The following is a 26805-nucleotide window of genomic DNA, read 5'->3' as shown; positions in this document are numbered from 1 at the left end:
GATGTGATGCCTTAGATTTATGTTTGAGTTATCAGATATTTGCAGATACCATTTTATTTTGTAGACGATATACAGGAATGTGTTGGATGATGTGTATGAATATCCCATTCTTGAGAAGGACCTGAAAGAATTTCAGAAGATACTTGGGATGCATCGCCGTCAGTAAGTATTGATTATGTTTGTGATCAAGTCCCTTTTTATTTAGAGCGTAATCTATTCCTGTTGTCATCTTGCTGCAATTCAGTAAAGCAATGAGTGATACAAGCACTATATTCATTTTTATAAATCGTCTCCTCTCTAAACCAAAGCTAGATTATTCAGTCTTCTCTGATGTTTGCTGGGTGGTGTGTGTGGTTCACCAGTCACTCCCATCAGTTTTGGTTGGGATGACTTGCAGTAAAGCGGTTCTTTGTGGAAAAGCTGGCAAAATTTCCCTCAGAAGCTGCAGTCTGTGACTTCAGATGGTACCTTCATTCTCAATCTTTGCAGCCTGTGGTACTGAGAAGCAAATCTCTTTTGCAGTAGTCATCTCAGGGTTATTATTTTGCTAATAATTATGATATTTGTAAAAGAGATTTCCTTGCCACGTTTTTCCAACAAATGGCATTTGTGTCCGTGGTTTGGCCACTGGGTAAGTGGAAGGAGCTGTGTCCCTGAGAGTGACCCTGACTGCTTGCCCTGGGGGCCTGTGTGCCTGTGCTCTCCGTGGGCTGCCAGCATTGCTTTTCACTACATCGACTGTGCAAGTCACATCAAAAATTTCCGGCTGAGCCAGACACCCTTACGTTTCCCTGAAGGAGCTCTGCAGCTGTTCTGTGATGACTATTTAATGTTAAAAAACTTTCTGATGTTGTAAACTTTGTAATAGCCAAAACTTCCTTTTCCTAAACTTTGGCTGGAAAGAATAATTTGGATTTTCCTTTTTGTTTCAGCACTGTAGATGAGTATTCACCTCATCGAAAGGTAACACAAACCTGATTGTTGCTGGTTGCTAGATAACTTATCACCTCACTTTCTCCCCTTCTGCCTGCTTCCCTGTCTTTTCTTGGCTTCTCAGCTGAGAGTGACTGATGGCCAAAAACATGACAGGGTACATCAGTGAGGTTAGACCTGCAATGTTGCTTAAGGAATTTTATTTTCCTGCCAGTGCAGCCTGGATATCAGCTGTGTGAGCTAACCTGCAGTGACTGTGACGGTATTAGCATCTTAACAAGATGCTCTGAGATGTCAGAATTCAGGAGAGGCCTGGGAGCGTGTCCTCACTGGGGTGGAGAAATGTAGCAACCTGGGCAAACCAGGCTGGGCACAGGCATATTGACATGGATGTCAAGAAGACAGAGCAAAGAGGGGATTTGTTGTGACAGGGACAGAGGAGGAGAGAGAGGAACATGAATCTGTCTATTTAACCGGAGGGAGAAGATGCAGCCAGTGAAAGTTGGCGTACAAACTGCACAGAGGTGAATTGCTGTGCTTGTCAAATTTACTAGGCTGAAGCTGAAGTGTGTAATAAGCTTAAAATGTTACTGCAGAAATCTGGAAGGCAGAACATGAGATTGTAGTCAAATTGCTAAATAGGCAGATTGGTACATAGGAAACATATATAAGAATAAGGGTATAAGAAATGAGCTCTGAACATGGCTACAGAGAACCTTGAATCGTACAGGCTGCTTAGCTTTGGCGTGTCCCACTTCCTCCAAAATCCCCACTTTAGCCATCAGTTAGTAAAGCAACTCCCAGTTTACTGACCCTAGAAACGGTGGGTGGATTTCCTAGACGGGAACCTTTTTGGAAAGGCGTATGGGCTGAATGCTGTGTCCTGTGAATTACTGCTTTGTAAAGGGCAGGGATGCAAAGAATCACTGTTTTGTTGTTTGTTGTTTTTTTTTTTTTTTCTCTCCCACTCCCTCACAGAATAAAACCTTTTTCCACCAGTTCAGTGTAAAGGAGAACTGGCTGCAGCACAGAGGAACCATGAATGAAACAGAGGAAAGTAAGTATGATTGGAAGAGTGGAGGAAAAACTGCAAAATTGTTTCTCATGAGGTGCCCGTAATGTAATTTATTTTTTTAAAAAACTGACATACAGCTTTTGAACAGGACCTTAGGGTCACAAAAGAAGAAAGTTTGGCTGTGTAAGACTACCTTCTTGCCCCCTGCTTTGCAGGGGTTCAACAGTGACATGGTATCTCAAGGGGCTTTTGCCCTGTCCAGTTCGTCCAGCAGCCCTGTAGCAGAGCTGTGTGCCTCCCAGGATGGGCTGCCCGTCTACCAGGCATTATTCATGCTGCATTTCATGCTCTCGGCCTCTTGACCTAGATGTTGGTTGCGAAAGGTGAATGAATAAGCCTGTCACATGAAATGGGCCAGGATCTGCTCACTGGGAACCCACCTTAGTTCCTTCTCGAAAATGTCTCCCTGTGTGGAGTGCAAGGTGCCACTTCACTTTAGTGGCAACCATTTCAAAATGCAATTTCCCTTCATCACGGCTAATGCACAAACACAGCGAGACCATCACCCTCCTGTAATGCCTGCACAAGGAAGGAGGCAGAGAGGAGGGGGAGCACCATGGATGAGCGGAGAACAGGGAGAAGGGCCTCCTACCTGGACGTCTCACCCTTTGACAATATATCTTCATTTCTCGCTGGGAACAAAACTCTGGGAGTTCAGATAGAGTCGGTGTATTTCTAGTGCTTGTTTGTGGCAGAATAAAACCCGAGCTCCTTCAGTGCCAAGTCTTTCTGCGCAATACGTGCTGCTGATAGGTATCTTCTTCCCATGCTTCAAATAGAGATTTGAGGCTTATGTTACCAAGGCTGCTTCTAAAAATGTTATTTCCAGATGAGAACCCCCACACTCATTATTCTTCTTAAAAAGTCAGGCAAAGCTCATGGGTGAGTGGGGAGGGGAGTGTGGTGGCACCAGATGGGGGGACAGAGTGCATGGCCAGCAGGACAGGAAGGGAAGGACCCAGCAAGGCTAGCTCCAGCAGGGTTAAATGGCTTTTATCTCACTCTTTGAGAGCCTGAGCTACAGAAGCTGATGGGGTTGAGAGAATGAAATAACAGAAGTGGAGCTGGAGAAAGGAGACGGGTGTTGAGGGTAGACGTCTAAGTAGGTGGTGGTGGAGTGCTGCTGACTGATGGTGCTTGTGAAGGATGGCTCTGTCCAAGCCCCACCATGCCACTTGACTGGAGGCATTTGTATCCCCTATTGAAGCAGCCCATGGCTGCTTCATCCCACTGGCATTCCCTTCTGCACCTCACAGGAGCAGCACAGGCTCCTGGAAGAGATGGAACGGTCCATGCCCATAGATACTGCAGACAGGTTGTCTGAAAGGCGCGCGGGGGAACAGGCTTTAGGGGAACCAGTGTGATGGCTGTGCTTGAGGACCTGACCTGTGGGTTGGTTTAGTTCAATGTTAAACAAAGGATATGTCAACAGCCCAGTTATAAATTAACATTGCTGTCGTTCTCCCCTCCCAAATGACAGAGAGGAGGACATTTCAAACAAATTCACTGTAAGCAAGTTGTGTCACACTCTTCATATGAAATCCAAATATTCCCATCACATTTTTTAAAATGTATTTTTCTACCTAGTAATTTACAGTGCCATTTGATGTCTCTATTTTTTCATGAGTTATATCCATTCTGAAGAGGTATTCTGCCATAGGATGAGCATCTGATTTACTGTCTGTCTGTCAGCTGAGACAGGTTAAGAAAAAAATTATAAAATCAAATTACTCTTCTTCCCCAAGGCTAAATATTAAGCTCCTTCTTCCTTCTCATCTTGATTTTTTTCTTTGCTACCACACACACACACAAAAAAAAAAAGGTATTCTCATGGATAGAGTTTTTAACTGCTTCTGGCATGGTCTGCTTTAATGAAAGTGCTCTGAAGGCATGAAGATTTGTAGGACAAGCAAAGAGCTATTGCTACATACATCCGTCAATAAAAAGCAATTTAAAAAATACAGCATTTCTGGAGAAAATAAGTTTTTTCTTATGCTGACATGGTAGCAGCCTGTCCGCAATAAGAAGTTCTGGAGTAGAAGGAAATGGAAAGTTGTAATTAAGCACTGAAGTGAGTATGAAACCAAGAGCTGTGGAGTTTCTTAATAGCAGATGCAATTTTTGAAATACCTATGCAAGTCTGCAGCTCTGGTTTTTCCTTTTTAATGCAGATGTATTCCAAAGAATTGGCTACAGCAAACTTGGCAAAAGATGTACACCTAAAATTCTGGCAAGCAGAGAGAGCATACGGCCCTTTTTGTAACAGAAACAAACTGTTAGCTGAGCTGACCGTGACCACAGCATTACCGGTGGGAATCTCCCTGCCAGAGCCAAACCGACTCATGGACTTCAGTAGGAGTGATGGGCGCAGGGAATTTCTCCAAACCAGTCCCTTTTATGTGTGCTGCAAGTGATTCAAGGGAAGAGTTGTCGGAACTAATTGCATTGCTGTTTAGGCAGACTCTGCTGGTGCTAAAATACTCTGGTGATAAGCTAGCAGGAGTGGTTTGAGACCAGGGAGCGCTGCTCTTGCAAAGCCTCCTGGTCCAGGTGGAAGTGGACTTCCAAAATAATTTCTGCAATGGGTATGAAGTACACTGAAAGGACAGCAATCTGTTTGAATCTAAAAGGAAGGGCGAAAAGATGGCAACAGCTGGGTTTGCACAGATGATGGGCAGTAGAGGGGGTTATCCCTGACAAATCCTCAGGGCAGGATGTCTTGAACAAGCATTGCTGTGGGTATCTCTGTTTCCATTTGCTTGCCCCTCTCGATTCCCAGGGAGAGGAGGTGGGAAGGGGGGAAATGGTGACACTGATGCTTAGTTTCGTGTCCCTGTGGGTCAGGGCGCAGCAGCTGCCCTTCCTGCAGCCGCAGCAGCCAGGCAGCCGGGGCACTGCCATGGTCGGGTCTGCGACATGCTCCCCTGCTGTTTGGGTGTCTCTGCCTGCTGCTGAGCCTGTCTGTCTTCCTTTGTGCAGTTTTCTGCCGAGTGTATATAACGGAGCACTCCTATGTCAGTGTGAAAGCTCAAGTATCCACTTCAGCTCAGGAGATACTGAAGATTGTAGCAGAAAAGATCCAGCACCCGGAGGAGGAATTGGCGCTGGTGACAGTCACGTTCTCTGGTGGTAAATAACTTCCCTTCATCTGATTACTTACCTTTTAATGCATCACGTAAGAGAGGGCTGACATTTTCTGGTGCAAGGGTACAGCTGTTCCTGTGCGGGCCCACAGCTGGATGACCACGGGAACAATGAGGAGCTGCTTCCCAGAGAGTTGTTTCCATGGCAACAGCTCATTCTTGGGTACTGCCAGATACAGCATCTCCTTGCTAGGAAGGGAGTGCAAAGGAGACTCAGTCTCCAGCAGTATTGCAAGATTTTATTTTTTCCGCACTGATAAATCTTCTACTTTCACATTTAAATTAATTTGGAAGGCAATGAGGCATGGTTTGCTTTAAAAATATAAAAGGGAATAACAAATGCTATATGCGTGGCTGTTTCCTCATTTACGGCATGGGTAATGAATATTCTCCAGCAGAAAGGAGCGAGACGTATTTGCACAGTTGAGATGCTGAAAGCAATCTAAGCAATATTTTCTAAGCAGTCTTGCTTACAGCTGATGCTTTTTGCCTATTATTGTAGCGTTTCTCATTGAACAGGAAGGCTTATTGGTTTTTTTTTTAAGGAAGACCAGACTGATCATGAGCCGATACTGGGGACCAGCCAAACCCCCAGAATTTTCTTTGGTGTCTGGCAGGTCTCAGGCTCTTTGGTGAGATTGTTTTGCTCATTGTGGTGTCTTTTGGCTCTTAGGGATATAAAGGAAGCAATTGAAGTAGGTGCATAGAAATGTGAAGCTGAATCTACAAAGAGGAGCGAAGAGTGTAGAATATCTTGGCCATATTCTCAGATCACATTAGTTGGTGTTGACCCCCTGGGACAAAGGCAGCACCCTTGGAGACACAGCACGTACTGCTACTTTGTCAGTCTAGTTAACCAGCCAGCATTTGTATATATTTCATTTCTGTTGATTCATTTGATTCAGAAGTGGAAGGTCACGTTTTTCTCCCCCCTGCTGAGCTTAATTAAATAACCATTTTTCTGCAGGATACCAATGTGGGTGTCAGGGAGAAGGTGCCCTGCTCTGGCTGTTGAGAGCCTGGGCACAGAGTGGTCACACAGGAGCTTTATGTGTAGGTGTCCTGGCCAGCCAGGCTACGTCATTTGCAGGCATACTCTTTTTACCCTTGTGTGTACCCAAGCTTGCTTCCAGTGCATTTTACAGCACTGCAAAATCACCGTGCTGCTGTTGTATTTCAGGTCATGCGCTCCTGTTCAACAGCAGGGCAAGTTTTGCTCTGATAGCAATAAATCTGCTGCTAACTGCCTACTTAGCTAAAGAAAACCAACAACTCATAAATAATGAAACACACTATTATCTTTAGACCACATTGGTTTGCAAGAAAGCCACACAATAGAAGTGGTTGCCCCTTGGCTGTTCAACAAGAAACAGTGATTAAAATGCAGGTACAATAGGACTTTCATTTATACATGACCATTGTAACCCCTAAAATGTTATTTAGTCACATTGCCTGAGTTAATTAGAGATACCACTATTTCAGTGTCTTTGTTCTTATGCATTGCCGCTCCTGTGCTGTGAGCAATAAACACCAGCCTGCCATGCTTTTGTTTGTTGGTTGGTTTTTTTGCTCTTTTCATGACTTGGAACTGTCAGCTGCCCTCCTTTTGGAGGGCAGCAGTGTGAGCACTGGCGAGCATGTTTTTATGGTACTCTTGATATGCTGAGCAAATAAACTCTTTTTATTCAAAATTACCTTGAAGAAGCATATTGGTAGTTCAACATAAACGTATTTGGTGTCAGTGTGAGTAGGAGGGGAAGAGGGAAAATGGTCTGAAATGATGTTTGGCTCTCGGACTCCTCCTGGTCCTACTCCTCCCTCATGGGCAATGAAAAGTCCAAGGCAGCTGTCAACATGCTTGTAGTGCTTTCAGGTCTACATCAATACAGTCACTGTAATCAAGTCTCATGTGTCAGGTCTCCAGAAGATTATTTGCAGCCTGCAAGAAGAGGCAGTTTTTCCAGGGCATTTTTTTTTAGCTGTGTTCTGGATTTTGCTTTCTTTTCCCCCATGCCTTTCTCTGGTGCATCCAAGATTGCCCAGAGCTGAACTAGTACTCTGGAGTGGAGAAAAAAGCATCCTTTCTCTTTGCTACTGGTTTGGTGTGTCCTGCTTTTTTTACTCAGATGTTTCCTAAATGAATTATTCTAGATCTAGATAAATTTATATAAATACTGTACTATAAAGGACTCTTCAACTCTGCTCCATGGAGTGAATTTCATCGGTGCTGGGATCCTTTAAACTTCTTTTGCTGTCAACTGGCTGTAACTACTGATGACATCTCCACCCCTGCTCTTTTCTGCCAGTGACACGCAACAGCTCAGTCTCTGGAGGCTGAAACACTTTGCCCTAACGAAAGTCACTACATTTACAGTAGATACACTGGGTTGAAATGAAATGTTCTATAACACTTAGGAGGTTAGACTAGATGATTTCAGGGTTTCTTTCAGTTCTGTGCTATGTGAAGTCCAGGTTGAAAGCAGATGCTGGAAGTTTTTGTGCTCTAGTCCACAATCAGAGACATCTTGCCTTTATTGTGCCTGAATAGTGTGGAGATGATGGTCCCCACAGGGACTGAATTCGATGCTTAGATGCATTCTGAGAAGCTGATGTGACTTTACAAATAATTTGTGATGTTTTTCTCATGTTTATATACAGCTTTTACTCCTTTTCTGAAGCATTTGTATTTTGTTTTCTGTTTTTACAGAAAAACATGAACTACAACCAAATGACTTGGCTATCTCAAAAACTTTCGAGTCATCCAGTCGTATGTTTGTCTACCGAAAAGATCTGGCTGATTCTTTGGTAAGGATCTGTATTGTACACTTCCCGTTTCTGATTTGTCTGTCTCCAGATCAAAAACTTAATATTCTCTCGGAGAACTTTTTCAATAAAGCATTTATTTTTTGCTTCCTTAGTAAAGCTTACAGAGCTGCTGTCTACCTGGAAAAAAAATATCTTGCATTAACAGCAGTTATTTGAACAGTAATGGAATTTGTTCATCAATTTCAAATAGACCAAAGCTTCTCTACAGCTTAAATCTTTCAATCTACATCAGCCTGGAAAAGCTGACTTGTGCTTGTAAAGGACTGGATGGGATGAGGATTATTCAGGGCTTGTGTGACTCTTTCTTCCCCACATTGTGCCTCTGTAACCCTTGAAGTGGCCGGAACGTAATCATACAAGATGACGGACAAACTCCATGAATTACTACATGTAGAAATAGGTGTTGTGCGAGTTCTACCAAAATTACTGGGCACCAGTGTGACCTAGTGTTGTGGCATCCACATGGTCAGCCTGTGGCTGGCATACGTTGCTGGTGGTATGTCCTCTTCCTTTTGTCTGTCTCTCCATCCTCTCGCTGGTGCTGGGGAGGGGAGCAGGTCGAAGGGCAGCAAGTCTCTCTCATTCCCTCTGTCCTCAGAAAACAGGACTGCAGAGTCTGTCCCCCCATGATTTCCCAAAACCTCAGTGAGGCAGGAACAATCAGGCACTCAAAAAATTACTCTTTTGATAGTTTTCTGCTAATTATGCACGTGTTTCAAGGAGGCTGGTATCGCAACTGACTTTTGTGTGTTGTCAGTACTGCTGGGATCTGTGCATTCATCCTAGGGATGAGAAATGTCTATTTACATTTTGCTGGATCAATGTGCCCCGAAGAACTGACACGCCACTATCATTGTAATCTGTCATCCCCATTATCTCCGGCGTTCTTGCCACCTCTAAAAATGTGAATATTAAGGGAAGGTTTCCAGCGCAGACAGGTGACAGCCAATCTAGTTTCATTAGTTACATAATAAAAATCTCAAAACTTGCTGTAACTGTCAGAAATGTAGCACCAAAGTAATGGCTTAACTGATAAGAATAATCTTTCATCTTGGCAGACGGTTCATGTGCCAAGTTTTCAGCCTGATGAGGTGAAATAACCCAAGAGAAATGCAAACCTTTGAAAATCCAAGCTAATAATGGAAATGTCAAATGACCCTTAACACCAGCAGTACCAGTGCACTCCACAGTAATGTGCTAAGTAACTTTTATGAATCAGGATCTACAGTATATTGCTTTTTGTTGATGATCACATTTGGAGTAGATTAAACATAAAAAGTACAGATTTATGTTATTTGTAAAGGTGGATTGGTGGGCAAATTCTGTGGTTTTATTCTAAATCCGGTGTGTTTGCAGAATGGTTCCTGTATCTTATAATACAAAAATTTCCTGGTGTCTTAATTCAGACTTTATTTTGATTATGCTGTCTGCGGTTTGTATTCAAGGTTTAGAGAAAGAGGGAGAAGGCTTAATCCAACAGCAAATCATTGATGCTAGTGACCCATTTACTGTTTCAAGCTATTTATTAAATAGGCTGTAAGTCCTTGATTTGGATTGGGGGGTGGGGAGGAACAACCCTCAGTGCACGTGAAGAGGACTGCTTACTCAGCTCGGTTTTGTGCCACGGTCCAGTAGCTGTTCCGTTGCAGAACTTTTGGCATTTGCTGAGGATTCTTTTGCTCTTGGCTATTGATTTAGAACCCAATTGCTGAAAATGAGGAGTTGCAGCAAAGGTCTGTGAGAATTTTGGGAATCAACACCTGGGATCTTGCCTTAGAGCTAACAAACTTTGACTGGAGCCTCTTCAATGCAATTCATGAGGTAAGAAGCACCATGCCCACTTCCAGGTGTATTAATCTCATGCAGCAGTTGTGCCATTACAATGCATTTGGGGGCCTTAGTATTCCTTGATGCTCGGTTTGCTGTGATAACAGCATGGTTTGGTAGGTCTTATTGGTGGGGGCATTGAATCAGGTCCAAGAGATGTGTTGCAATCCTTGATACTGAAAAAAAATTGTCAAAGGTTTGTAACTTCCCTGTCCTGGGGCATCTCATACGTTCCCTGTATACCTGGTAGGTTTTATTGAGGTTTGTCTCAAGAGGGCAAAGAGCGTGATTATTCTTTAAAAGCTGTCTGAAACAGTGTGAATATGTTAAATATGCAAATTATCCTTTGCACTCCGTAATGTTCCAGTAAATACAGGACTCCACAAATAGGTGTCCTTGATATCACTTTAACCACAAAAGAATTCACAGTTTCAGCAAATTTGATGGTGACATTACTGTTCTTGTTAGGCTTCATTGAGATAAAAAATACTGGGCAGGCTTTATAAAATGGGATAATGGCCCACTTCAGTGCCCATTGGGTTGTTTCAATGACTTTGATAGGTTCTGGTGTGAGCTGCTGAGTAAAATATGCAGTTCACAGTACAAAATGTCACTTTAAAATATCAATCATTGAAAAGCATGGTGGCTTTCTGAGAAAATGAGTGGGAAATTCCCTTGCTGCTTATCAGATAATTTCATTGATATTTCATTTCAGATTCTTTTATTCAGGTTAGACACTTGCCAGCTAGTCACGTTTGGGGTTTTTTGGACACAAATCAAGACCCACATCTCTATTGATGAAAATTTGGCTACCTTTGGGAAGGAGTTTGAATAGAAATTTTTCAGGTCCTACAACAGTTGCTTTTTAATGCTGGAACAGAAGTGATGAAATATAGAAAGAGAGAGATTGTTGATGTCCTATAGCTGGCTGTAGCCAGAAGTGGAACTGCAGGAAATCTCACAAGGAGAGCATGTCTTGCAGGACGTCGAGGCCACCTGCCTACTGTAATAAGCCCCTAGAGGTTGCTAAGCCAAACCTGGACCCTGAATCATTTGAGATTGACTCATTGACAATGAAAAAAATAACCATTTGTAACCAGGTCTCGTTTCAAAAACGTACTTCTAAATAAGTTATGATTTATTTACATTTAAGTTGGTTTTATATCCCTAATAATGTTGCCAATGTCTTCCAGCAAGAGCTGATATACTTCACGTTCAGTAGACAGGGCAGCGCTGAAAACACCGAGAATCTCAGTCTTCTGCTTCAAAGGTGCAACGAGGTCCAGCTTTGGGTTGCCACCGAGATACTCCTCTGCAGCCAGCTCTGCAAACGTGTACAGCTAGTCAAAAAGTTCATCAAGATTGCTGCCCAGTAAGTTACTAATGTTGCAAGAAAAATCCTTGAATTCACACGCTTTATTTGGTGAGAAGTAGGTGTAAAAGCAAAGAAAGGAAACTTAATTTGTCATCCTGTGTTTCAGTAGCGTAGTAAGCATACCTGGGTAAAGCAATCCCTAAGTAACAACAGCACACACTGGCCAAAGCTAGATGTGGATGTGGTAGAGTATATGCTGCTCAAATCTTCACCAGCAGCTTAGCTGCTCTATCTCCAGTATCAACTGCAAAATTTCCGATGGTGCAGAGATATTTCCTTTCTTAGCAGAAATAACCTGAGGAACATAATACAAAACTACTTGAGCAGCCATTCACTAAAGACTACACAGAAACCAAAAAACTGTTATAATCTTGAAAGTCCTACCTTTAGAGAAGAAAATAGCTGCAGTAAGGTGTTGCCCCATGTAATCTTCTCTGGAGTACTCTTGTATTTATGGAGATTTGATTTCTTGCAGTACTACTAAATAGTGCTAGCATTTATTCTATGCCTTGGAACAGAATAGAGATATACAATATACACATATACACAGACGACTTTTCTCTGTAATTTTAGTAACAAAGAAAATAGAGCAATTTAAATATGTGCAACATTCTCCACTTGTTGGTCTTCTGCAATATTTGAATATGCACATTCATGGAAAAATACATAATTTGTTCCCTTCATCAGCTGGGTTGATTTAATTTGCAAGGCACTTATATACAAAGGACTCCTCTGCTGAAGCAGTGCCTTTGGTGAAATGAATTCTTCTAATGGGATCTAGTGTAATTCATAAATGTAATTTGGTGTAGTTTGTAAGCTGATTGGTATCCAGTAATACGTTCATTTTCTGCCTTATCAATGGCCAAGTTTGGTCCAACGATGTCAGAAATGGTTGGTTCTCTGTGCCTTGCTTGCGCCACAGAGGTATTAATTTGCATTCCAGCAAAAGTTTCATGTCTGTCCCACAAGAATAGGGATATATATGTCATCCGACTAAAATGTTGCTGTATTTGAATTATTTCCATCTCAGTTAAGTGAAAAGCTGAAGTTCTGGAGACTAAATACATTTGTCGGTAAACAGTAGACAGGCTTTCCCAGTGCACTGTAGAAGCACCCATCATCATAGCATGTAGATGGTGAAATAATGGACGCACAGATAAGCGATTGTGGTGTTTGCTCGCAATCCTTTATTTTAATCAGGAAAGCAGCTTTCTGAAAGAAGACATTATCATATCCCATCAGTTCTGGAGGAGCTGATGAAAGATGAACAGTTAGGGTGGAAAGACAGCATGCTAAGCACAGGACTCTCACCGTGAGGCACAAGACAAGCAGCCCTGCTATTTTGTTTATGACTAAGGCAGATCAGTAGGGAGCTGTGAGCAGCTGTATTCTGCTCCTGGATTCAGCCCTGATCTTTGTCTATGACTTTCAGCTTGTCAGGAAAGCAGCAGGACTAAGATGTGATGTTCAACATTTGTGTGCCTCACTGTTGAGGAACACCTGAAGAAGATGGAAGGCTTTTACACGAACGTGTTCAATACATAAAAGGGAAACAGAGGTTTTGAAACACAGATACATATGCTTCTGTTGATGAGTTAGTCTAAAACAGAAAACAAGTAATTCAGTAAAGAAAATGAATTCGCATGTTGTTAGAAATGAACATCCTGAGGAGTTACAGACCAGGTCAACATAGGGTTAGAGTAACAGAGGTAGATTGTAACAGCAGCCCAGGCAGTGACTGGCTGCAAGACAGACCTTCTCCCTACAGCTCTTTGTGAGACATGGGCTCACCCAGCAGGCACTTCGCTCAGGCGGTGTTGGACACCTTCCTTGTCCTGGAATGAGTTACCTTCGGGAGCTGCCTGACTTTAATAATAAAAGGAGTCTAAGCAACAAAGTTAGGATTAACTTTAAGACAGGTGAAGTGAGAAACACACCGTTTCAAGATAGTAGAGCGGTGAGCACAAGCTTTGTAAAACCTGTAACAAGTGCTGGCAAGTGCCCAGTCTAAGGCCTGGGCATGTACTTTTCCCTGATGACAAATCCCAGTGAAGCCAGTAGATTCATTTGTACTTAAAATTATCTTAAAAGAGGATTCTTACTCTCCCTCTCTCTCACACACACACCTATGTTTATAGTGGTCTTCAAGAATCTGCAGGGGAAAGGGGAATCTTTTTTGTTTGAAAAGGACACAATATTTCAGGATTTCAAATTCCCTTATGGACTAGAAATAGGCAGGATCTTATCGTATATAGTAAAATGTCAAAGAATAGAGGTATCAAGGACATTCCGTAGGGACCTGGACTGGAACCAGTGCTAACTGCAACTAATTTATAGGGATATGTAAATTGAACATTAATCAGATTTTCAGACAATAAAAATGAGGAGGGATTGCAAATGCATTGGGGGATAAAAAAAAAAAAAAAAGAATGATCTAAGGAGTCTAGTGGCATGTGCAAACAACAGTAGGATAAGATTTAATTTAGATAGATGCAAAGTAATTCAGCCAGAGAATGCTAATACTGAGCTGAAGAAATAAATGCATGATTGTAAAGAACAGTGCTGTGACAGAGGTCCTTGGGTGATAATAGATGACAAATTAAAGGCAAGGACAAAGTGTGATGCTGTTCCAAATAAATAATTTGCTATTTGTTTTATACTTGCGTAGGAGAAAGGTGTAAGAACTTAGATCCCAAATAGTAATTACGTTTCTCCTTCCCTCCCCGCTGTCTCACTACATCTCCTTGGTAAGAAGGAAACAGATGAGAGAAAAGTTAAAATAAATTACAAAGAATTCAATGAAGGATAATAATGATATGGAAAAGTAGATTGCAGGCCATGACCACAAAGAGAAATTGAAGGAACCAATGATGTACAATTTGAGAAAAGATGAAATAGGGGTTGAAAATATTTATACTACAACAGAATAGAGGTCAAGGAATTATTCTGTATGGTAAAGGATGGCTGAGAGCAACTTGAACACTGAAAATGGAAAATTACTTTTGACAGCAAAGGGAAAAAAATAACCTGCCAACAACGGGCTTGATGAGACAGTGGAACGTTTGCTAAAAAACTTCTTAGAGGCCCTATCACCTAGACTGCAGGTGGTCATGAGAGGACATTTAATGAGTTCATTATGTGGAAGATGATTGTATGTTAGTGCTGAGGGTTGAAATGTGACTCAGTAACCTAGGATACCTGTGCATTCCATTTATCTCTGATCCTGAGTACAAAAACTCAGAATACAGCATTCATATTTTTATTCCACAGCTGTAAAGCCCAAAGAAATCTGAATTCATTCTTTGCTATTGTTATGGGTCTCAACACTGCATCTGTCAGCCGTCTGTCTCAGACCTGGGAGGTAAGATGCATCTTCCTATCTTTTAGATGCTGTCAAAACCATTTCTTACAAAGGTTGTATACTGGCGAATTACCTTTCCTTTCTAATTACTGTTTTTTCATGCTGAAATCAAACACAGAGTTAGTGTCAGTACTTCCCTGCAACCTGAAAACTTAGATACACAGCTATTCAACTAAAACTAAATGTGTCCTTCCAGGGTTTTTGAATAAGAACAAAGCAAGGAGATCTTACCCTCTTAAAAAAAAAGTGCGATAAATTATCCTAGCATTTTAAGTAGATGTCAGAACAGAAAGTCTTATAAAGGTGGCAATACCTTATTATGGAACAATGTCATTTAAAAAAATACAAAGTAGAAATAAACCTTCTTTAATTCTCCTTTATCAGCTCTTTTGCAGCTGCTCATCTTGAACAACAAAGTTAGGAAATTGACCCTGAGAAAAGAGCATACTGGGGAGCAAAGATTATCTGCTAAAGAAGCTACCGGTTGCTAAACAGCATGGGATGTTTAGAGGAGGGTCCCAATGGGTTCTGTGTTTATATTGAGGATTTTTTTTTCAATCCAGGTAAATTATTGAGTGGTAGTATCTGCAAGCTTGCTATATCTGCTGATGAACCAAGAATTGGTGAAGGAGTAATTTAGTGTGATGGGGTGAAGGCTTATCCCTCTTCCATGCCCTCAACATCACAAGTGAGCAGTACTCAGAAAAATATCAACCTGTAATACAAAGCGACAGAGAACGGCTGTGATCTCCTGCCTTGGTGATACTCTTGTGCACCAACAGCTGAAATCAAACCGCCATCAGAAACTTACAAACCTATCTAACACTTTCCAGAGCAAAGTCTTCCCCCTTAGCTGAAATCAGACATGTGGAGGCGTTGCTGCATATGTCGGTGGCTTTGGCAGGCAGAGAAACAAGGGCAGTGACTGTGTCTGTGGGAGTTACAGGGGCTCAGGCAGGCAAGGAGAAGCTAACTTTCAATAACAGATAAAGCAAAAATTTTATGGAAAAAAACATACCTGAGGATGATGATACAGAAGCCCCTTGTCTCTCCTATTTCTAAAATGCCCCTATAGGGAACATTTGCCCTTGCCTGCTCTTACGGGTTGCCTTCATCCTATTTCTCTGAGCTGTGGTAGAAGAGCAGAAGAAACTAAGTATTGTATCAAAGGCACCAGGCGGCAGTGGTGTGGATTTCTCCCACATGGAAACACACAGAACTCTGCTGTGTGGTGAGACCTCTGGAGATCGTGTGCTGCTGGTGGACTTCTCTCAGGAAGAGCAGAAAATATTGCTTGTTGGAACAGGGAGTGTGTCTGCATATGTATTGTTGTAAATACGTCATGTTTCTGTGCGTAAAATATTTATGAAGTCGCATGCATATTTTTTTTATTTATAAAACTTCATTGCACTGGAAATGTCAAAAACAGAAGGTTATTTGCATTAGTAATGTGACTTCCAGAAAGTAGAGCAATGTTTATAAATTAATTATAATTACTTACACATGTAAATGAAACCACCTAAATTGAAGCAACCATTTAGTCACTAAATTATATTGGCTCTGCACTTGAATTCTTAACCAAGTAGTAGTATGCTCCCAAGCATATTCCTCTACTTTTTTTCTACAGTATGCAGTGTTTTAATGAGCCTAACTTTCTCTGATTGAAGATATTAAAAGGTGCAAGTGCAATTCCATATTCAGGTATTTTAGCGTTTTAATCATACAGCACATTCACTTAGTCTTAGTTGTTCTGAATCTTTTTTCTCTTGGTAGTGTCACTGGGTGTCAGGGTCTAAAGACAAAAACAAGACGGGATTTGTACTAGGAGGGGGATGTCTTTTACAATACAAAGTAGTATGGTTGGAAAAAATAGACAGACTGTAAGGTCCGCACTCCACTCTTGAAGTCTGAAATATCAGCAGGAAATTTCAAACTGTAGAATGATTGCTTTGGGTATAATGAAGCGAATCCATTAAAGCACCTCACAGATAAAGGAAGCGGATGCTTGTGGAGGAGAGCAGGTGTCAGCATGTGGGGCAAGGAGGTAGCTTGTTCCCCGGGCTCCCTTGGAAGGTGCTTTGTGCTCCTCGCCGTGGGATTAGGATGAGAAATCAGAGATGGAGTAGTCGTCTGTAAAGGAAAGATCTCTTTCTCTGGCACCAGCATATACCAGTAGTAACATCGGTCAGCACTGGGAGCAGTATATCAAACAGCACTAATAAGCATGACGCTTGTTAATTTCTAGAACCCATGTTGTAGGGGAAGATTGATTACAGCAAATGATTTAACCTGGATGTGATCACATTATTTGAATTCTCAGCTGGTGTTACTGCTTCTAACTCGATACAGACAGTAAGGTAAATGCAGCAGGCCTGGGAGCTAGGGAAGAAAATAAAACCAGCTGCTAACAAGCAGCCTCCATAAAAGAAGGATGCCGGGCCCTGAGGCAGGGCTGCGGGGTCTGGTACCTCACTGGTGTTGCACTGATCACGGTCTGTAATTAGAGCTCTTGGAGCTGAGTGGTGCGGGTTAACTACCTGTTGCACTTTCAGCAGGTGCTTCACCCACAGCAGTCTCATGGAAAAAAAAATGCCTCAGCATTTTTCTGCCTAAATCAAATTTCCTTTTTCCCCCCCCACTTCAGAAAATTCCTGGGAAATTCAAGAAACTTTTCACTGAACTTGAAAGTTTGACGGTGAGTATGGTGTTGACAGCAGAACGGCATTGCTTGGCCTTACGTGCCTTCTTCATAATTTATTTGGAGCTGCCTGTTATTGTCTGGAGCTGGAACTTGTCATGTCAGAGCTGTGATTTGCCAAAGGCCTCACAGCTCTCCAGAGCTCCGAGGCGGTCTTCAAACACGAAAAGGGAGAAGGCTGAATTCCTGACAGCTGGAGGAATAGCAGAGAGAGGAGAATGTGGTGTTGGTTCCCTGGCATCAATTTGGAAGCTGTTCTTTTGCTGTGGTGGTTAATCAGCCTTTATCTAAAGCAACATGCTGTAGGTCAGGAGGAAAGGAGGACAACTGAAATTTTTTAAAAAAATAAAATAAAATTCCAGGGCTAAGGGTCTTTGTCAGCATTATCAAAGCTGAATAAACAAGCGTTTCCTCTGGCTGTCATGGAGGTGGGTGCATGGTGAGCTCGCTGCCTGGTGTGGGGAACGTGCAATCCAGCCTTCAGTGGCTGTCACGCTTCTGTACTTGGGATCTGTTATAAATTAATGTGTTCTCTCAGTATTGTGCGCAAGCTGGTGTACAAAAACATTCATTTATATGGGAAACTGAGATGACTTTCTGAATTGCTTACACAGCACGACTGAAATACACTCTTATTTACTTTGCAATTCTCCAGTATGATCCATTGATCTTAGAACAGTTTTTTGTGGGGATTTTGTTGTTTTTTGGTGGTAGTGGTGTGTTGTTTGTTGTTTTTTTTTTTAAAGAAGAAATTAATCAGGAATATATTCTGGGATACATTTTGTGCTAGATAGTAAGCTGAAGAGATTTTGCCAATAGAAATTTGTGGGGAAATTACAGAGCAGTCCAAGTGACTATTCTGCAGCTCACTCCCATTTTAGCACTGCTTCATCTAGAGGAATGCAATTGCTCTTGTTCCTTTCAACTGTTTACATTTCCTGTTCAGTTTAGTAAGTCATCTAGCTTAGAAAACCTTTATCTACCTCATTTCCTGAAGAAACCTTTTATATCTAAATCATGTTCAGATCATAAGCTCGTAATGGATTTAGAATTGCTCTTTTTATTGCCTATTGATTTTTCTCTCTATTACCCAAATGGTTCTGTAGGACCCTTCTCTGAATCACAAAGCTTACAGAGATGCATTCAAGAAAATGAAATCTCCGAAAATCCCCTTCATGCCCTTACTTCTGAAAGGTAATGTTAAAGCTTGGCTGCTTTTCTTCATTGTGATTAATTAAAATAAGTGTAAGGTGATTTTTCCTTCATGTGGTCTTGTGATCAGCACGTGGCAGATGTAGTATGGAACTACAGGAGTATGGTATCTAGTAATACAGTACGTGTAGTAAAGTATCTACAAGATACCACTTGGTCTGGATAAAAAGCAGCTGCCTTTTCAGACAAGGGGAAGAGAGCAGTTTTCACACGGGTTTTCAAACTTCAGTACGTTCCCGTCAGGTGTGGGTAGAGCGGTGTGTTATTGCTTTGGCCACGTCCTCTTCAGTGGAGAAGCAAGACTTTGCAGACCCCGGAATGGGGCCACCTGGTACCCGCACAAGCGGCCTTGGTCATGCTGCTCTTCTGGGATGCTTGCCCTGCCTCGCCGGGCTGGACCGACCTGGCATCACCCGAAAGGCAGAACCTGCCCCATCTGTCTGTCCTGAGAGGGGATTTTGGGGTCTCTTGTAGGTCTGGAAGAGATAAATTCTTACTATAAAAAAAATACTTTTTAAAAAATCTATTGAAATAAAATACAACTACTTGGTTAACACAGTAAGCAGGGCAGCTAATTAAGTGGCAGGTATTTCAAATATTCTGTTGTCTTGGAGTCATTAATTATTAATTGCCTTGTCTTTGAACATGGCAAATTCATTTGATTATTCCTGTATTCCGAAAGTGTTCTCTTTAGGCTGTTTATCCCAACCTGCTGCTGCTGCTGCCAGTTTAAAATGTTTGAAGACAGTTCTCCAGATCAGTCAGCGACAGTTTGGGAGCCATCAGGCACTTCCCCTCTTTGCACACATCAAAGGAGTTTGCATTAATTCAGATGGATACCATTATCAAGGCTTCAAAATCAATATCCTTTAAGTGTTCTCCAGCATGTCTTGCCTGCAAACAAAGGCACCAAACATAAACAAGTAGCTTGTAGCAATGACATTTGTGCAGCAGTACAATATGGTGTATAAGAACGTGCACATAAGCAGCATTCATGGCTCTAAACTGTATTGGAGACAGCAAGGAGACTCTGAAAATTAATACAGTAATTTTCTTCAATACAGTAATCCATAAGGAGGTGTTGCCAAGGTATTGCACAGTATGTAGGACTTTATTCCATGTCAAGCATGTTTGTATTAGTGTCATTTCCAAGACCAATGCAGTATGCATGGGTCACATAGAAATCATTAGCAACTGAACAGATTACTGTTTCAACACAAAAGGAACAAAAGTAATTTCAAGAAATAAATGAAAATCATTAATAACCTTTAATTATGAAAAATAAGTTGAGTGTCCTTTTAAAGTTAATTAAATATAAATGTAGGGCTCTCTTACAGCACATAGACACAGCTTTTGAAAATTGGCCAGATTTTTCACATGTGTAATGAAATACTGTGATGTACCCTTACAACCTAACTCAGATGCAATTTTCTGCTCCACTGAATTTATCTAGACTCTTAAGTTGTTGGCCGCAAAGCAGATTTCTGTTCCTTCCACCCTCAGAGATACACACATTGCTGGCATTGACTTAAAAAGCTGTGTGGAAATTTCTGCTTCCAGTCTAAGTTTTTCATTAAACTGATGGACGATTTTTAACTGCATTGATATGGGATAAGTAATGCCTCTGTCATGAAGCTGTGTCCTTTCCCAGTCCCTTTTTCTGGGTGTACCCCAAAGCAACCTGGTAGAGGAGGTTTAAGAAGGTCATGATTTTTGGGATGCTGCCCCTGATTTTTGGGATGCTGCCCAGGGGCAGAGAGGTGCTGGAGGCATCCCCAGTGTATGCCATGCTTGCCCCACTTGCTCAGGAGTGCTGGCTGGACTTGGCGTGGTGGCCATCCTGCCCACCCGCCCAAGGTGGACCCCAGCCCAGCTGCCCTGGGGGCATGGGAGCTCTCTGCACTCCTGGCGCAGACCTCTGCCTAATGAGTCCCAGCTCTGGGTTTCCACCAGCTATGAAGCCGTTATCATTTCCATTCTGAGCAATTACAAAATGCCCCTCAGGCACAGAGTGAGTCTTTGAAACAAAAGGAAATAAATCAGGTTGGCTGTTTTGGGGGAGGATGAAGGGGGTGTATGGCGTGACAAAGCATCCCACAGTGTCAGCTGCAGGTTCCCAGTCCTAAAATCCCTGAAATTAGGGGGACCAAGTGGGCATCAGAGGGAGTCCTAGAGATGGGCACAGGAGAAATGCTGAGATGCACAGTTAAACTGGTGGGTTGGAGGCTGGCACCTCTGCTGAGAGGGAGATGTTGCCCATTGACTCTGTGCCCTTTGCCTCCTGGCAGACACAGCTGTGACATTTAAGAAGTAATGGTATTGGAATGCTGTCTCATCGCAATAGTGCTGACTTCTGGTACTCCTGGGTACACACACATCCAGGAGAGAGCTGATAGGGGGCATGGTGGCGGTGCTCCTGCTAGTATTTTCAGCAACCCAGAGGATGCACTATGGGATTCAGAGCTTCAGTCCCCACAGGGAATTTTTCCATGTCCTTAGTACTTCGTGTCTGAGATAGGTCTCACTTCATGTCCTTAATGTGCATGAGAAAAACAGAGAAAATGACCTCAAGCTACTGTTTTAGTTGTAATCTTAATTTAGCAACATTTGTTTCTCCTGATATTCCCCAACCCCCAGTTCATTACACCGTGTTCAGTTCCCTTCCTGGAGCCAAATACAGACCTCTTCCTTTTCCTAACGCTGACCTTTTTGTTACCTTTGCAAAGTCTCTCCAACACCACTGCATAAAAATGTTTGTTCCCCAGCCACAATGCTTATTTCAAGGGTTTGCACTTCGGTTTGGTAGCTTGTGTTTAACCTCCCTGGCTGGCCACTGCTGTAGCAGTGTCTCTGAAGAAGACTTTGGAGTGGTCGTGTCCCCCAGAGGGAAGTAAGGGGGTGTCAGAGCTGACTCCAGCAGCTGGCAGTCCTGCCCCTATGGAGCTCTAGACTCAAGGACCAGCCAGCCCCAGCCTGGGCACGGCCGTGGGCAGCGTGGCTGGATTGGTGACGCAGGGTGCAGAGCACAGGCATGCCATGCAGGGCCATCCCTTGGGGTGCCCAGAAGTAGCACAGAACAGGTATAATAAGAAATCCATGCTCCCACTCGAAAATCCTCTTGTCACGAAGTGTACGTAGTGCTATCTAATAATCTCTCCATGTCATCCTTATGCCAGGCTTCTGTTCCCCTGTTACAAGGTATTGTGTCAATCCTTAATGGGGTACTTTTCCGCTTTTTTTCTTTTTGTTGTCATTTAGTCATTTTATTTCTTTGTATTGAACAACAAAGCCGTGAAAAATAATTTTTTCTCCTTTATTTTTTTCAGATGTAACATTCATCCATGAAGGAAATAAAACTTTTCTGGATAACCTTGTTAATTTTGAAAAGCTGGTAAGCTAATTTTGTCCTTCCTGTTTTTCAAAAAGGTTTATGTTTTCGTCTTCCTTTTCCCTTCCTCATCTTGTAAGACTGAAAGATTTTCTTCTGGCTGAATCAGGAAGAAATAAACAGGGTTAAAAACGAGCAAGCAGGATAAAACAGCCAACAGTCCCATCTCCCCTTCCCCTTTTCACTGCTCCTTTCCTTTCTGACTCCTTCCTCCCCCACTCCTGTTTAAAATGCCTAAGCCAGTAATGGCCAGCATCACTGTCACACTCCGCTCTTCCCACCCCCACCCCCCAGTGAGATCTATTCCTTTGCACCACCTCGTGGGCTATTTCTCCTCGGTTCTCTTGCCTCAGCTTTCTCTGAATTATATTTCCTCTTTTTTTTCCCCTCAAGGCACTAAAGGTTTCTCTAGTTTATCACTTGCCACTGGTATGCCAATTCCAGGGATGTTAAATGAAAGTAATATTTTTGATCTAGGTTAGATGATGAAGAAAATAATGCCTGAAATATGAATTAAACTGTCTGTAAATACCACTATACTAATTTTTATGCATAAAGGCACTTACTGACGTTGTATCTTTGGCCACATCTACTCTAGATATCATATGACATCTACTCTGGCATGATATTACTGATAGAGGTTTTATTTCTCTAATTTGCATATTTCATTTCTTTGTTGATAACATTTGCGTAGCACTGAAAGCTACAGTTTGTGTATCTGAACAGTGGTGGAGTGGAGAGGAGAAACTTTCAGTTAATTTTTATTTTCTTGGCCTGGATTATTTGATCAAGAAACCAAAATATTCTTCCCGCTCGCTCTAGATGTGCCATGGGACTGTTCAGATGAATTGTTCCCAACTATTTTCTCCACATGTTTACACTTGTTAGAGAATGAATGTGGAACCATGGAGTTATTCATGAACCAGAGGTTGAACTTATTTTCACATCCTATCATAATATACATTGTCTTCCAACTTGCAAGCAGATGTAGACTTTGACTTTTGAACCTGAGCTCCTCTTTTTGTGTTTTCTATTTGATTTCTGTACCTTTTCTTGTTGTAGAGTTTACAAGAACACCGATTTGCATTTGCTGAAAGGTTTTCTTGTCCCAAGTCCATTAACTGTTTGACCTTTAGGTGTTTGCATAAAACTCATTAGCATGTTCTTCTTCATTGCCTCTTGGAAGTACATCCAATTAACATGTAAATTAAACTAGCCCTTGATGCACAATAATTGATACTAAAATCCCCCCACTGGTCCATAGATTTATTTAGTGAATGTGCAGGATCTGATTCTTGTTCAGTCTTAGCCAGACCTGGTTAGTTTGTTTGTTTGTTGTTTAATCCTGTATGCTGGACTCGCTGGGTAAGATTCCCAATCCTTTCTGCCACCATCGTGTCTCCAGAGGCACTGGGAGCTTTGCTAATTCACCAATTGACTTCCGTGAGCCAGGATTTCACCTTTCCCATGCAGATGTATACTGGGCATTCCGAACGGCAGGGGGGGAGTCTGGGGTGATGGTGGTGGGGTGAGGGTTGTTCAGACTGACGCTTCCTCCAAATTATTAGTCAGATCATGCCCTCAGGAACATGCTGTCTCACAAGCCCTGTGTACATCTGAATGCAGGCAATAGTGCTAACTAAGGAATGGGGGCTTAAGAGAGATTTAACTGTGAGTGCCAGGCAGGCTCAGGCAGTATGTGTATTAGACTGGTTCGTTTGGATGCCAAGGTGTTCAGTCAATGGGCGTGAACTTCCTAACAAGATGCATCACACATGATCACAGTGTGTGATCACAGTGTGTTCACGTTCCTTTTCTAATTTATAAGGGCTTTGTCCCAAGGAAGAGCGTCTTCCTTGGTGTTCTGTACTGTGCTGAGCACTTTCTGGCCTCTGCTGAGGAAAATTAGGATTGACATTGACTTCTGCTTGGTTTGGATCAAGCCACTGAACCTCACCTGCACATTTGCGGTTGCAGAAAAAGAAGAAAAGAATCATTCTACCGTAGCAGATTACTGCTTTGGGGAAGGAACTTACTCACTGTCATAAATGCACAGAATTTCTACTTATGAACTTCAAAGCAAAGATGGTTTTTTGTATCTCCCTGTAGATCAGTATTTTGAAATATTTCATTTCTGTATTAAGCGTCTCACCTGAAGAACGAGGACCTGTCAGTCTGAACCATTGTTTTTTCCAACTTTATCAGTTGGTTAAATAAAAGATATTCTCTGCCTCTGCAATCCCCACTTCTTTATATTCTTAGACCGTAAGGACCTCAACAATCCTACTGTGACTGAACTTGATTTGACATGACATCATTGCAGTGAAGGCGAAGTTAATTCAAAATATAAAGAAGGGAATTTGCAAACAGAAGGGAATGAAATGCTCTAACGTTACCTAGTTTTAGCAAAAGTTGAAGGGATTGCAGTGGTCTGCTTCACTCCGTGTTGGGTAAACTCTAGTCTAGAATAGTGTTACATCAATATTTAATACCATACCCACTTCCCCAACTAAATCTGAAGGAATATGGTCTTATACTCTTGCATCTCAAGGTATTTCCATGGTATTTACTAACCAGCTTCACTGAAATGTGGCTTATTAACTTTTTTTTCTCCAGTCAGCCATCACCCACATCTTAGCAATGACATGTCTTAGCCACACTCCAGCAAACTCTAATACAGGTCAATGGCCATTACCGTTGTAGAAAATACCTTCTCACCTAGTGCCTTCCGCTGTAAGGTCTGTGTACACACAGCTGAAGGATATCAAACACCACCCCCACCCCAAATATCTATGCAATTCCTAAACCTGAGGTTTTGCTATCCTTTGCAGCTAAAGGAGTGCTAATGATCCCAGATCTTGTGGCTGAAAGGCCACAAGAAATGTGTTACTCATCACACTAATGGTATGCAAGCACCTGTTAAAACAGTCAGGAAATAGCATTTGCTTTGCAGATGAATTGACTGATTTTTTTTTTTTGTATTACAATTGGATCTCAAAGAGTCGAAAACAGAGAGAAATGCCTAATTGGGCTACTAAAAGCAGGAGATTTGGGATTCTGCTTTAAGAGAGTGTTACACAAAGAGGTTTTTTGTTAGGAGAGCATCACCTTCAGAAGCCAGTCTGGGGGTGGACCCCACACTGACTGACTACAAAGGAGAAACAGCAAAGAATGTCAGTGTGTGTGATGGTGGGGTCTCTCAGTTCTAAAAGCCAAGGGCAAAGGATATCAGCTGGAAAATACCACAGCAGCAGCACTGGGGGAAGTTGTAGCTTTCCCAGTACTCACACTATTGTGCATGAAATCTAGATCATCTCATTAGAACTTCATTATAATCAGTGCAAAGACATTAACACAAGAGATCGCATGATTTCATGGCAAATCAAGCACAGTGGGTAACAGGAAAAAATATTTACTGATGAAAGGAATACAAAGTTTCCATTGAATAAGCTTTTCTATGGAGGAGCTTTGTAAGCCACTCCCAGAGTGTTGAGAGATGAGCTGTTCTGTGTCATTCTGGTCTTAAAACATACTCTGCTCAAGACAGTTAATCTTTTCTGGCTCTAATTATTTTTTAAAGAGATGTGAGAAGAGCCTCAGCTGTTTGCACGAGCTATTAAATCATTCCTGCTAACTGCAATTTGTTTTAATTAGTTACTAGATTTGGTGAAGAGTTGCCACGGAAGCGGTCAAATAAAGAAGAAAAAAAAAAGTAATACCTCAAGAACTTTATGGGTGACATCTAGTGAAAATGAGCACACTCCACTGATTTATAGTGAACAATTCCACTTTTTATAACCTATAGACCTGAGCCTGATTGAGAAACCAAACTTAAACCTTTTCTTTTCTCTGCTTAATCTAAGTGAACATCCAACATTTTGTTAGCACCAGCTTTTCTTTAAATAATACACTTAGGGTATAGTCTTACTTGGTAGGTGTCTGCGGAGATGTCGGGGTGCTTGCTTTGCAGGGTTTAGGCTGTGGGCTGGGGTTTGGTGTTGGTTATCATACTGCAGAAAACTGCCGAGCTGATACCGGTGCCTGATTGTGCTAGGCGTTGTACAGGTGTACGTAAAGGTGTAGTCTGTACCACAAAGGGGGTTGCAGCCTAATTAGACAACACATGGAGACAGAAAGTGAGGTTGCAGACTTTGATAATGCAATAAAGCTGGGGGCTGAACCCAGAAGTACCCATCCAGTCCGCACGCCTGCCCTGCTGTAGGATTTGGTTTAATAAAAGTCACAGGAACAAAAGTAAGCCAATTTTGAGCTATTTTTCATTTACCGCTTTCCTTAGGGCTCTCAGGGAGTTCTCATTTGATCTGTGTGATATCAATAAGGACCTTCTAGACTAATTCTGCTTCATCATGTATTATCACTAAAACAAAAAGCAAAGTCTCTCTCCTGCTGTCTTCTTTTTCTACCTTACTGCCATTGCTTTTTGCTGTACAGCGTAGGGTAAGAAGATTTTTTTCAGGCTTTTCTAATGACAGTATTCATCTCAGATTTTTACGCTGGTGTTTTTTATATTTGGTCTTTGCAGCACATGATTGCGGATACTGTTCGGTCATTGAGACATTGCAGAAATAACCAGTTTGGTGAGTAGTCAAAACTTGTTACTTACTTTGCCTTTGTACATCCTTGAGGGTTTTTTTTCCCCCCACTTTCTTTCCACTTGCTCAGGTTTACTACAGCAGCAAAACATGGTCGACAATTACTTAACCCATTGGTAAGAAGGGGCGTCATTGTTGGAACGTAACAGAAATCACAGTTGGATGAGGTTTTGCTTTACAAAATGTTTATAGAAACAGCTTTCAAATTCTTGATAAATTATTTTCCTGCAAAAATTATCACCTCTTCAAAATACAGTGCAAGATCTGTGCCACTTGATAATGAGGCCTCTGGTGTATGCTGCTCTTTCTCACTTGCCCTGCTGTAACCGAGTTACCTCAGGCTCCTGCTAGTCT

At 42.0% G+C, this 26805-nt stretch overlaps 1 protein-coding gene across 2 annotated transcripts in view; it reads left to right on the top strand.

The window, feature by feature from the left end:
- RAPGEF5 (Rap guanine nucleotide exchange factor 5) overlaps nt 1-26805 on the top strand; it is a 162213-nt gene that overhangs the window by 130716 nt on the left and 4692 nt on the right. Inside the window, exons 14-25 of one of the 2 annotated variants that reach the window (XM_055804925.1) lie at nt 65-162; nt 933-963; nt 1933-1990; nt 4988-5137; nt 7859-7956; nt 9676-9798; nt 10998-11176; nt 14450-14540; nt 17185-17235; nt 18345-18432; nt 21777-21841; nt 26382-26436. In XM_055804925.1, coding sequence (XP_055660900.1) covers nt 65-162; nt 933-963; nt 1933-1990; nt 4988-5137; nt 7859-7956; nt 9676-9798; nt 10998-11176; nt 14450-14540; nt 17185-17235; nt 18345-18432; nt 21777-21841; nt 26382-26436 — 1087 coding nt within the window. Of the gene's footprint in view, nt 1-64; nt 163-932; nt 964-1911; nt 1991-4987; nt 5138-7858; nt 7957-9675; nt 9799-10997; nt 11177-14449; nt 14541-17184; nt 17236-18344; nt 18433-21776; nt 21842-26381; nt 26437-26805 lie in introns of both variants that reach the window. The other variant, XM_055804924.1, reaches the window with a different exon arrangement.

This window comes from Falco peregrinus, chromosome 5 (genome assembly GCF_023634155.1).
Source record: "Falco peregrinus isolate bFalPer1 chromosome 5, bFalPer1.pri, whole genome shotgun sequence".
Lineage (NCBI taxonomy): Eukaryota > Metazoa > Chordata > Aves > Falconiformes > Falconidae > Falco > Falco peregrinus.
The sequence above is the reverse complement of the archived record's forward strand: the minus strand, read 5'-3'. Positions and strand labels throughout refer to the sequence as shown.